Source organism: Aquarana catesbeiana, linkage group LG02, assembly GCF_042186555.1.
Source record: "Aquarana catesbeiana isolate 2022-GZ linkage group LG02, ASM4218655v1, whole genome shotgun sequence".
Classification (NCBI taxonomy): domain Eukaryota; kingdom Metazoa; phylum Chordata; class Amphibia; order Anura; family Ranidae; genus Aquarana; species Aquarana catesbeiana.
This window is the reverse complement of record NC_133325.1, coordinates 667,932,274-667,945,092: the sequence shown is the minus strand read 5'-3', so window position 1 is coordinate 667,945,092 and position 12,819 is coordinate 667,932,274. Positions and strand designations below refer to the sequence as shown.

The following is a 12,819-nucleotide window of genomic DNA, read 5'->3' as shown; positions in this document are numbered from 1 at the left end:
CCCCACAGTTATCCCTTTACTGGGCTCACAAATCGCAGCTGAGGGCCATGGAGACGATTAGAGTATTTTCATTAAAATGTGTAAGGCCTAAATGTGCCTGAAAAAAAGGCGGATGTTGATCAATGATCTTCGACGCCATAAAGCCAATGTGGCATTTCTCCAGCAGACCCACTTTAAGAAAGACAATCTCCCGATTTTGAAAGACAAATATTTTCGGACGGCTTATCACTCTACTTTTGCGACTACTAAATCACGGGGTGTTTCCATACTTATTGCCCGCTCAGTCCCCTGGAAATGTGCGGAAGTGAAAACTGACCCAGAGGGACGCTACTTGTTCCTCAGAGTGGATATTGTAGAGATAACAATGGCTAATATCTACGCACCTAATAGCCACCAGGATCATTTCCTTACCAAAACGCTGGAGACATTGATGGAATTCACGAGACGTCAATTGATCCTCGGGGAAGACTTCAATGTGCCTCTGATCCCCACGGAGGATACTTCCTCAGGTCACTCCTCAATTACACCGTCAATTAGGAAACGCATCGCTCGCTCCCTACACAAAGCACAATTGATTGATGTGTGGAGGCTCCTCCACCCAAATGAGAGAGATTACACCGCATAAGCTGTATTCACGGATAGATTACTTCCTAATCCCCCATGCCCAATTGCACGCCATACGAGACTCCTCGATTGAGTCAATTACCTGGTCTGACCATGCCCCGGTTCTACTACTATATGCCCTGACTGACAGTCTCACCTCTAAAACACAGACGTGGAGACTTAATGAAAGTCTAGTACAAGACGAAGAAATTTGTAAGGACGTGATCAAGGAATTAGACTATTATTTTAAGACCAACACTGCCTCTGACACTGACCCCGGAATAATCTGGGAAGCACATAAGGCGGTCATCCGCGGCATCCTAATCAAACATGGGGCACGAGTTAAGAGACAACGTACGGCACAGTTGAAGTCTCTTCTAGATGACTTACATAGAGCTGAAGCTAGACGTAAACATGCACAAACACCTACGGCTGAGGCGGAAATTATGCTTCTACGTAACAAAATTTCCGATCTAATGCTATTTCAAGCTAAAGCGGCGATCCAGATATGCCGACGTGTCACCCATGAGTCGGGAAACAAATGCGGTAGGCTCTTAGCTAATTCCCTGAAGGCACAGGTATTGGCAAACTATATCCCTCATGTGAAGTCACCCTCGGGCCAGAAGATCACATTGCCTCAACAAGTTGCATGAGAATTTAAAGATTTTTATGCGTCCCTCTACAATTTACAGAACTCACCCTCCTCGCAAGATCAAATTGAGACATACCTAAGCAAATCTGGGTTATCCACACTCCCCTCTGAAACTAGTGAGTCATTAGATGAACCAATAACCATTGAAGAAATACAGGCAGCAGTGAGTGCCACTAAATTGGGGAAGGCCCCTGGGCCGGATGGGCTTACTGCACAATATTACAAAACCTTGATACAATCCTTGGGGGAACCCATGCTTAAATTTTTCAACTCCTTAGGATCTGGAATGACTATTCCAAGAGACACACTAGCTGCACATATTGCAGTGATCCTAAAAGATGGGAAAGATCCTACGGCCTGTGGCAGTTATAGGCCAATTTCACTTCTCAACGTAGATCTAAAAATTTTTAGCAAAATACTGGCTACCAGGATTCAAAAGCATATCCCGTCCCTGATCCACCTGTACCAAGTGGGGTTTGTCCCAACCAGGGAGGCAAGGGACAATACGATTAAAGTTATGAATCTTATTCATACAGTCAACCATACTAGGACACCTTGTATTATCCTGAGCGTGGATGCAGAGAAGGCCTTTGATGGGGTGAATTGGCAATTTATGATCTCCGTTCTGAATCACATAGGGTTAGGCAACACAATGCTCAATTGGATAAATTCACTTTACACTACCCCCACAGCTCGGGTGCGAGCCAATGGGGTCTTGTCGGATCCGTTTGCTATTAAGAACAGAACACGACAAGGATGCCCTTTATCCCCACTCCTCTTCGCCCTGTCACTGGAACCCTTCCTGTGTACCATACAATCCAACCCAGACATAGCTGGTGTTATGATGGGTGACTCCCAACAGAAGGTGGCCGCATACGCGGATGACATGCTGTTCTCACTCACCAACCCAGCGATTTCCCTCCCAAACTTACTACAAGAATTCAGAACCTACGGTAGTATATCCAACCTGAAAATTAATCTTACCAAGTCCGAGGCTATGGGTATTGGTATACAACCACGTCTTCTTGCCTTCCTTTAAAGATAACTTCCATTTCAAATGGACTACCACGGCCCTGAAGTATCTGGGCACTCATATTCCCCCAAAACTATCCAGGATATTCGCATTAAATTTCCCTCCACTGCTGACTTTGGTTCGGACCCTACTAACCAATTGGCATACAGGTTTACACTCATGGTTCGGGAGATGCAACATCCTCAAGATGTGTATCCTTCCCAAATTTTTATATTTGTTACAAGCCCTGCCGATTCAAATCCCCTCTTCCTATTTTGACCAGATTAATGCCCTATTTTTTTATTTCGTATGGGCTCATAAGAGACCCAGACTCGCGAGGCTGTTACTTACCCTACCCAAACTGTATGGAGGACTGGCGGTACGGGACCTTCGCAAATATTACTACGCTACCCACTTGCCCAGACTTATAGACTGGAACCATCACCAGACCACTAAACTGTGGACTAGATTGGAACAAACTCAAAGCGACGTCCCCTTGAACAGAGCACCCTGGTGTTATGATAGACTACCAAGGACTGTAAAAAATCATCCCCTGATAGGAGTGACCATACGCATATGCTCGGCTCTGTTTACACGCTTTCGTCTCACATCTCTAATGTCTCCACTCCGCCCGATTTTAGGAACACCAGAATTCACCCCAGGATATACAGATCCTGTATTTCAATCCCTGAGGGGTTTGAATTGCTTCCAGGCTTTTCACTTTATCCTAAATGGCAGATGGTCTACCATATCCGAGCTCATGAGCCCAACAGGCCCATTTCATTTAGACTTCTGGAGGGCTGTTCAGCTCAACCACTTCCTTAAAACATTACCGTCTCCCGGGAGTTTTGACCAAAATCTGACTACATACGAAACTTACTGGTTGGAAGAGGATACTATGCCTCATGCCTTGTCCGCTACATACCAACTACTAATTACACCACCGGACAATTTCAGTCTACATTATATAGATGAGTGGGAGCGAGACTTGCAATGCAAATTAACGACACGCCAAAGGCAAAACATCATACACTTTACATATAGATCCTCGATTTGCACGAAAATGCAGGAAACTAACTATAAACTGGTTACTAGGTGGTACAATACCCCTGCAAAAATTCATAGGATATTTCCATCTTCCTCGGACCGGTGTTGGAGATGCCAGAATGAACGGGGTACCATTCTCCACATCTTTTGGACCTGCCCCTTGCTGGGGCAGTTTTGGAAGACCGTCCAGAATACAATTCAGAAGTTCACTGATCGTCACATATCGAATGATCCGGCCTTCTTCCTGCTCCACGCCGCTCACTCATCGAGTAAAGTGTATAAAAATTCAATGATACGCCATTTGCTGGATGCAGCCAAGGCATGTATCCCTCTGATGTGGAAGTCTACACAGCCCCCTTCGGTGGGCGCGTGGGTCAGAAAGGTGGAGAATATCAAAAAAATGGAGGATCTGATTTTGACAGCTAGACACCAAAATGAACTATTTACCAAAACTTGGACCAGATGGAACATGTTTATATTCTCAGACGAAGGTCAGGCACTCTTGGGAAGGAACATGTCAGTCTAGTATTGACCATTTATAGAATTACTCTGTTCGGGATTGTGATTCAGCGATTTCAGTTGGTATGGTGTGGTTGTCTTACGCACTAGCTACCCTTGTGTGCCTACTCCTCTTTCATGAGCCTCCCCTATCCACAGATCTTTTCCACCCCCCTCCCCCCCCCCCCCAATTCCCTCTTTCCCTTCCCTCCTACTTCCCTCCTTGCACTCAATTATACTTTTTCTCCCTTTTTTTTTTTTTTTTTATTATCTCGGATCTTTCTCTTTTACTATTTTTCCTTTTTCCTTTATTTCCTCTCTCCAGTAATGAAAACGGAAAATGGGGGGATAGCCCCATTCACTCATATTTCATATCAGATAAGGCTTATTTGGTGTGTAGTTTTGATTGTCATTGAATATATGGGCTATACCGTTACTTTAATATTAAGCGATTGAACTACTGGAGGCTGCGACCTCAATGAGTAATATGTATGTTTGCCTTGTTATTATTTTGTTGGAGCTGTACCCTCTTTTGTGATTGAATAAAACTATAATTTGAAAAAAAAAAAATAGGATTTTTGACTTACCGTAAAATCCGTTTCTCTGAGTTCATTGACAGACACAGCCTTCTTTATTCAGAACCATAGTTTTATATCGCCCCCTACAGGAGTAGGACACTAGGCAGACACAAGACTTAGCTACGCCCATGGGTAGTCCTAATTGATATACACCCCCCTCTCTGCTACAGGCCTTCAGTTATGTAACAAGCAGTATCAGAAGTAGTAAAAACTCCATAGAGGGGCGGGTGCTGTGTCTGTCAATGAACTCAGAGAGAAACGGATTTTACGGTAATTTAAAAATCCTATTTTCTCTTTTGTTCATTGACAGACACAGCCTTCTATATTCAGAACCATAGGGATGTCCCAAAGCAGTGCCAAACATGAGGGGCGGGGCAGCCAACAAAAACAAAAAAACCCCAGGCCAACCAGACAACCTGGAGCTCAGTGAAAACAACCTGGCCAGCAAAAGAAAACCTTCAAGAGGGAAAAACCCTCTAGACTGCAGCCTGCAGAACCTTGCGGCCAAAAGAAGCATCCGCAGATGCCAGCACATCCACTTTGTAAATTTTTGTGAAAGTGTGCACCGACGACCAGGTTGCCACCTTGCAAACTTTCGTTACTGACGCCTGATGACGGAAGACCTAGGAGGCACTCAGCACCCGAGTCGAGTGCGCCTTCACCGGGAAGGGAGGAACCTGACCCTTGTTAGAATAGGCCTGAGTCACCGTTTGCTTGATCCATCTAGAGATGGTCACTGAGGAAGCACCTTCTTTGGCCTGTCCTTGATCACGAACAGAGAGTCTGACCTTCGAAAAGACTCAGTGGCCGCCAAATACACCCTGACTGCCCATACCACATCTAAGGTGTGCAAGGCAAATTCCCTTGGATGTTTCGGCGGGTGACATAGAGAAGGCAACACAATGTCTTCATTTAAATGGAAATCAAAGACAACCTTTGGAAGGAAAGAAGGACAAGGACGAAGCACCACCTTGTCCTCGTGAATCACCAGGTAGGGCGTGCGACAGGATAGTGCCGCCAACTCTGACACCCTGCGAGCAGAAGTAATAGCCACCAAGAAGGCCACCTTCTGTGATAGTGTGAGCAGGGGAATTTCTCGAATATCCTCAAACGGAGGCTTCTGTAGAACCGAAAGCACAAGATTCAAGTCCCACGGTGGCAAGGGAGATTGCACCGGTGGAACCACATGTCACACTCCCTGAATGAAGGTACGCACCAGGGAATGCGAAGCCAAGGATCGCTGAAAGAAAACTGCAAGGCCGACACCTGGCCCTTGACAGTACTCAAGGCCAAAATTCTTTTCAACGCCCCTCTGTAGAAAAGTCAAAATCTGAGCCACCGAAAAGGAACATGGGGTGAAACCCCACTGTCTCACACCATTAAATATACGCTTTCCACGTCCTATAATATACCTTCCTGGAAGAAGACTTTCTAGCTCTGAGCAGCGTCGGAATAACCGATGCAGATAACCCCCTATCCTTCAAAACCTGGCCTTCAATAGCCAGGCCTTAAAGCCAGCGACGGTAAAGCAGGGTGGAAGATTGGCCCTTGGGATAGCAGATCCTCCCTGAGAGACAGCCACCAGGGGCGGAAAACTGTGACCTGCTTTTCCATCCTCCAATTATTATTTTTGCAGTTCTGCATTCCCACCTAGAGGCCTGCATAGTGACCTTAACCACTTGCCGACCGTGCTATAGTTGAATGACGGCTACAGCGCGGTGGTCTAGTTCTGGGACGCTGTGATCACGCGGGTACGCGCTCTGTGATTGCAGTGTCCGGAGGACACTGCTGATCACATATTGAGGTAAAGAGCCAATCAGTGGCTTTTTACCACGTGATCAGCTGTGTCCAAACACAGATGGTCACGGATGGCAAAAGAAGCCGGTTATCTGCACTCTTTTCCTCATGCTAACAGCACGAGGAGAGGAGAAGAGAGCCGATAACCAGCTTCTCTAAAAGGGACAAATACACTCATAATCAGGGCACTGATTATCAGTGCCTCCTCATCATGGTGCAGCCTCTTCAGCGTACATAAGTGAAGGAGAAAAGTTACCTGTTTGCAAAATTTTATAACAAACTGTGAAAGGTTTTTTTTTTATAATTTTTTTTTTTTTTTATTTAAAATTCTTGGTCTTTATTTAGAAAAAATAAAAAAACCCAGTGGTGATTAAATACCACCAAAAGAAAGCTCTATTTGTGTGAAAAAATTATAAAAATGTTGTTTTGGGTACAGTGTTGCATGAGCGCACAATTGTCATTCAAAGTGTGACAGTGCTGAAAGCTGAAAATTGGCCTGGGCAGGAAAAGGGTAAAAGTGCCCGGTAGGCAAGTGGTTAATATGCTCTATGACATGCATATCTCCTTGCCCAGCTGAAGCGATATAATTGGATATCACTAATAATAATTATATTGTTTTTATTATTTTATTATTATATCACTGTCAGTACACACACATATACAGTACAGTATATTAGATTGGTGGCGTTTGTGTCCCCTGCTGTATATACACTGAGGCCTAGGTCCTGAGGAAAATTTGTAAGAAAAATGGAGACGTTTCAGAAAAATCTTCACCTCTTCCTCTGTGTCCCGGTCATGTACCATATTGCGTAAATACTTGCTCATTTTCTCTGTTGGAGCCTGCATACCCCAGTCCAAAAATAGCAGTGAAGGTAGTAAAGTGCTGCTTCCTTCTCTTGTTTATTTGACAGTTTTGATAAATTATTGCTTTCAACTTACTCTCAAGTAGTTTTATATCCATGGGGATCTCAAAGCGGCTAATGTGATTGGACACTCCCATCCTGACTGTAGCTTTCTGGCTTGTCTGGATCTGAACAGGACAAGATAAAGACTTGCTTAGTCAAAGTACCTGTTAGTTACTTACAGTGGTATTGCAGAAACTGCATGAGTTGTAACAACTGTTATACCAGCAGCATAGAAGCAAAGAAATATAACACTAGCAAGGTATACTAATGTGCTGCTGCTATAATACTGCAAGTTTTCTGTATTTCTACCCATTTATGCTAATGTGCTTCTTAGTATAAACACAAGAAGCACACAGTTTTCTTGCAATATTTTACTTACTTCTTCTGCATACTGACCGAGTTCGCAAATCCCCAAAGCTTCTGGTTGTTTTGCATATTTTTGCATAAGTTCTTGTAGGCACACCTAGCAGGAAGGAGGGCAACATATTAGCTACTTGATTTTACACCACTGCATTAAAATACTTTACTTGTAAGCAAGCATGATCATATTAGCATTGACTTTGTATATTTTCTGGTAATTTTCTATGTTCTTGTATGATATCTAGCAGTCTAGGCGTTTCATAATTTTTTTTCAGTTGCAACATTCTTTAAAAGTAAACAAAATCTTGAGGCACCCCAGGTGAATTATTTTTTTTGGGACAATCTGAGCCTTCATTTGGTGGTAAATATAAATGCACCATCTAGTATTTTTTTTTTATCATAGAAAAACCGACCCAAATTAAACCTTTACCTGTATATTTATATGCCATTACTATGATCCACCACCTGACCTGCATTAGCATAGTTGCCAACATTGGAAAAAAAAATTTCGGGACACTTTTTTGGCTGTAGGAGGAGTCAGCCTGTAATTAGGGGGCGGAGCATGCGTTAGTAGGCGTGGCATAGGACAAAGGAAAAATGCGGCGCGCGAAGTGCGCCGTGCAAAAATGGGTATGGTTTACGTGAAATAGTGGGCGTGGCTAAAATGGGGTGTGGTTAGAGTCTGAGATGAATGAGGGATGCAGAGGGAAAGGGGGGTAGAGGGAGAGGGATGGAGGGACAGCGGACCCAGATTCTACACCACAATAGCAATGTGTATTCCAGAGTTTAACCATCAGTAGATAAAGATACTCCAAACACCTGGTGTTGGTGCTTCAATCATCCCGGCACCATGGTTGTTATGGTGTTGTCAGGATGATTGAAGCGCATTATTTCTATTATTACATTGTAATATAAAACTAAATCATTCAACTCACCATAATGCAGAATCAGTGGAACCACTGAGCGCGCCACCTGCTACGTCGCCTGCCACCAGATGCCATCAGGTTCCCCCAGCAGAGTCTGTCCTTACATCAGGTGCCCCCAGCACAGTCTGTCCTTACATCAGGTGCCCCCAGCAGAGTTCATCCTTACATCAGGTGCCCCCAGCAGAGTCTGTCCTTGCATCAGGTGCCCCAGCAGAGTGCCTCCTTCCATCAGGCATTCCCAGTGGAGTGCCTCTTACATCAGGTGTCCCCAGTACAGTACCTCTTACATCAGGTGTCCCCAGCGGAGTGCCTCTTACATCAGGTGTCCCCTGCGGAGTGCCTCAAATCAGTGCCCCCAGCGGAGTGTTGGCTGCAGATGGAGTGTTGGCTACAGTCTAGCTACATCTCCTCAAGAGTGGTGACAAGGGGAGAGAGGTGTGTGGGTGACTTGGGGTGTTACAGGCTGACTTGGGGAAGGGTGAAGACAGGGTGGTGATTTGGGGGTGCAGGCATGATGGTGACCTGGGGGGTGCAGGCATGGTGGTGACTAGGCCGGAGGGGGTGCAGGCATGGTGGTGACTAGGCGGAGGGGGTGCAGGCATGGGGGGAGGGGGATGCAGGCATGGTGTTTTCATGGGGGGGAGGCGGGTGCAGGCATGGTGTTGACATGGGGGAGGGGGTGCAGGTATGGTGGTGACATGAGGGGGAACAGGTATGGTGATGACATGAGGGAGGGAGGCAGGTTTAGTGGTGACATGGGGGGAGGGCGCTGCAGGTATGGTGGTGATATGGGGGGAGGGGGTGCAGGTATAGTGGCGACATGGGGGGAACAGGTATGGTGATGACATGGGGGAGGGGGGGCAGGTATGGTGGTGATATGGGGGGAGGGGGTGCAGGTATAGTGGCGACATGGGGGGAACAGGTATGGTGATGACATAGGGGAGGGGGGCAGGTATGGTGGTGATATGGGGGAAGGGGCTGCAGGTATGGTGGTGATATGGGGGGAGGGGCTGCAGGTTATGGTGGTGATATGGGGGGAGGGGGCTGCATGTATGATGGTGATATGGGGGGAGGGGGTTGCAGGTTATGGTGGGGACACAGGGGGGAGGGGGAAGCAGGTATGGTGGTGACACGGGGGGGGGAGCAGGTATGGTGGTGACACGGGGGGAGAGGGGGGTGCAGGTATGGTGGTGACACAGGGGGGAGGGGGAAGCAGGTATAGTGGTGGCATGGGGGAGGGGGATGCAGGTATGGTGGTGGCACGGGGGGGAGAGGGGGTGCAGGTATGGTGGTGACACAGGGGGAAGGGGGGATCAGGTATGGTGGTAACATGGGGGGAGGGGGTGCAGGTATAGTGGCGACATGGGGGGAACAGGTATGGTGATGACATGGGGGAGGGGGGGCAGGTATGGTGGTGATATGGGGGGAGGGGGCTGCAGGTATGGTGGTGATATGGGCGGAGGGGGTTGCAGGTTATGGTGGTGACACAGGGGGGAGGGGGAAGCAGGTATGGTGGTGACAAGGGGGGAAGGGGGGAAGCAGGTATGGTTGTGACATGGGGGGAGGGGGGAAGCAGGTATGGTGGTGACATGGGGGGAGGGGGGAAGCAGGTATGGTGGTGACACGGGGGGAGGGGGGAAACCGGTATGGTGGTGACACGGGGGGAGAGTGGGAAGCAGGTATGGTGGTGACATGGGGGGAGGGGGGTGCATGTATGGTGGTGACATGGGGGGAGGGGGGTGCAGGTATGGTGGTGACACGGGGGAGAGGGGGGTGCAGGTATGGTGGTGACACAGGGGGAGGGGGGAATCAGGTATGGTGGTAACATGGGGGAGGGGGGTGCAGGTATGGTGGTGACATGGGGGGAGGGGGGTGTAGGTATGGTGGTGACACGGGGGGGTGTCGCAGGTATGGTGGTGACACGGGGGGGGGGGGTTGCAGGTATGGTGGTGACATGGGGGGGAGGGGGAATCAGGTATGGTGGTGACACAGGGGAGAGGGGGGTGCAGGTATGGTGGTGACACAGGGGGAGGGGGGAATCAGGTATGGTGGTGACACAGGTGGAGGGGAGCTGCAGGTATGGTGGTGACATGGGGGAGGGGGTTGCAGGTATGGTGGTGACACGGGGGGAGGGGGGAAGCAGGTATGGTGGTGACACGGGGAGGCGGGAAACAGGTATGGTGGTGACACGGGGAGGGGGAAACAGGTATGGTGGTGACACGGGGGAAACAGGTATGGTGGTGACACAGGGGGAGAGGGGGGTGCAGGTATGGTGGTGACAAAGGGGAGGGGGGAATCAGGTATGGTGGTAACATGGGGGGAGGGGGTGCAGGTATGGTGGTGACATGGGGGAGGGGGTTGTAGGTATGGTGTTGACAAGGGGGGGTGTCGCAGTTATGGTGGTGACACGGGGGGTTGCAGGTATGGTGGTGACACGGGGGGGTTGCAGGTATGGTGGTGACACAGGGGGAGGGGGGTATCAGGTATGGTGGTGACACAGGGGAGAGGGGGGTGCAGGTATGGTGGTGACACAGGGGAGAGGGGGGTGCAGGTATGGTGGTGACACAGGGGAGAGGGGGGTGCAGGTATGGTGGTGACACAGGGGGAGGGGGGAATCAGGTATGGTGTTGACATGGGGGGACAGGGTGCAAGGGGGAGCCAGGACCATCAGTGCACTGTCCCCAGCCAGCGGAGCCCCAGTCCTTCCATCAGTGTGACTGTATACCTGCTCATTGTAAGGGGGGGTCAGGACCATTAGTGCACTGTCCCCAGCCAGTGAGCCCCGCTCCTTCCATCAGTGCCGCTCTCGGACACTGTCACACACGGGGCAGAGCGGAGGGTTGGCGGCGGCGGCGGCGACTGAACATTTCGTTGTGTTCAGTGGAGAGGGGGGAGGGGTCGCCAATTCCTGTAGGAAATAGGCTTCAGTGTACAATAGAATTTTCTATTTGTACACTGAAGAGAAGCCGATTGGCTGCCCCTCTCCCCTGCACTGCACACAAGGGGAACAACTCTGTGACTGACTCGTGGAGGCGACGGCGGCCATTTTTGTGGAGCTGTTGCTGTTTTTTAACAAAAACACTCACGATTTTCTCGGGACAAACCCAAAAATTCGGGAAAACAATCAGGACAAGATTAAATCGGGACGAGGGTCCCAAAATCGCGATTGTGCCGGGAAAATCGGGACTGTTGGCAACTATGCATTAGGATACCACATATGTGTGCATTATTTTTTAACGTAAAACACACTGATATTAACCGTAACCTAGATCAAGCCGAATCTATCTTTTCTTTTCCTCTAGCAATTGGTTTACACAGTGATCACGTGATCAGGAGCCAATCTAACCAGTCGATACTCTGAAACCTGAAGCTTTCCACGACAATGCGGTCTGCATGATTGATCATGCCCCTAGCACAAACACAAGTTGTATACAGTGCCTTGAAAAAGTATTCACACCCCTTGAAATTTTCCACATTTTGTCATGTAATTGTATTTTATTGGGATTTTATGTGATAGAGCAACATAAAGTGCCACATAATTGTGAAATGGAAGGAGAATGATAAATGTTTTTTTAAATTTTTTTTTACAAATAAATATGTGAAATGTGTGGCATGCATTTGTCAGCGATGTGCAGTGTTAGTTTTCCGCCACACAAAGCGTTTTGCTTTTAGGCCAAAAAGTATAATTTTGGTCTCATCTGACCAGAGCACCTTCTTCCAAATGTTTGCCGTGTCCCCCACATGGCTTCTCGCAAACTGCAAACGGAACTTCTTATGGCTTTCTTTCAACAATGGCTTTCTTCTTGCCACTCTTCCATAAAGATCAGATTTATCGAGTGCATGACAAATAGTTGTCCTGTGGACAGATTCTCCCGCCTGAGCTGTGGATCTCTGCAGCTCTTCCAGAGTTACCATGGGCCTCTTGGCCGCTTCTCTAATGAATGCTCTCCTTGCCCGGCCTGTCAGTTTAGGTGGACGGCCATGCCTTGGTAGGTTTGCAGTTGTGCCATACTCTTTCCATTTTCGATGATGGAATGAACAGTGCTCCATAATATTTTTTATAACCTGATCCTGTCAGGTGTGTTTCTTGTCCCTTCATGATGCTGTTTGTTCACTAAGGTTCTCTAACAAACCTCTGAGGGCTTTACAGAACAGTTGTATTTATAATGACATTAAATTACACACAGGTGGACTCTATTTACTAATTAGATAACTTCTGAAGGCAATGGGTTTCACTAGATTTTAGATAGGGGTATCAGAGTGAAGGGGACTGAACACAAATGCACGCCACACTTTTTACATATTTATTTGTAAAACATTTCGAAAACCATTTATGCTTTTCCTTCCACTTCACAATTATGTGCCACTTTGTATTGGTCGATCACATAAAATCCCAATAAAATACATTTACGGTTGTAACATGACAAAATGTGGAAAATTT

At 47.7% G+C, this 12,819-nt stretch overlaps 1 protein-coding gene across 2 annotated transcripts in view; it reads right to left on the bottom strand.

The window, feature by feature from the left end:
* The window catches only part of LOC141128974 (uncharacterized), an 82,478-nt gene that overhangs the window by 48,466 nt on the left and 21,193 nt on the right, over window positions 1-12,819 (bottom strand). The window contains exons 4-5 of one of the 2 annotated variants that reach the window (XM_073616647.1): window positions 7,472-7,555; window positions 7,127-7,217 (exon numbers count right to left, since the gene is read on the bottom strand). In XM_073616647.1, coding sequence (XP_073472748.1) covers window positions 7,127-7,217; window positions 7,472-7,555 — 175 coding nt within the window. The remainder of the gene's footprint in view (window positions 1-7,126; window positions 7,218-7,471; window positions 7,556-12,819) is intronic. The other variant, XM_073616648.1, reaches the window with a different exon arrangement.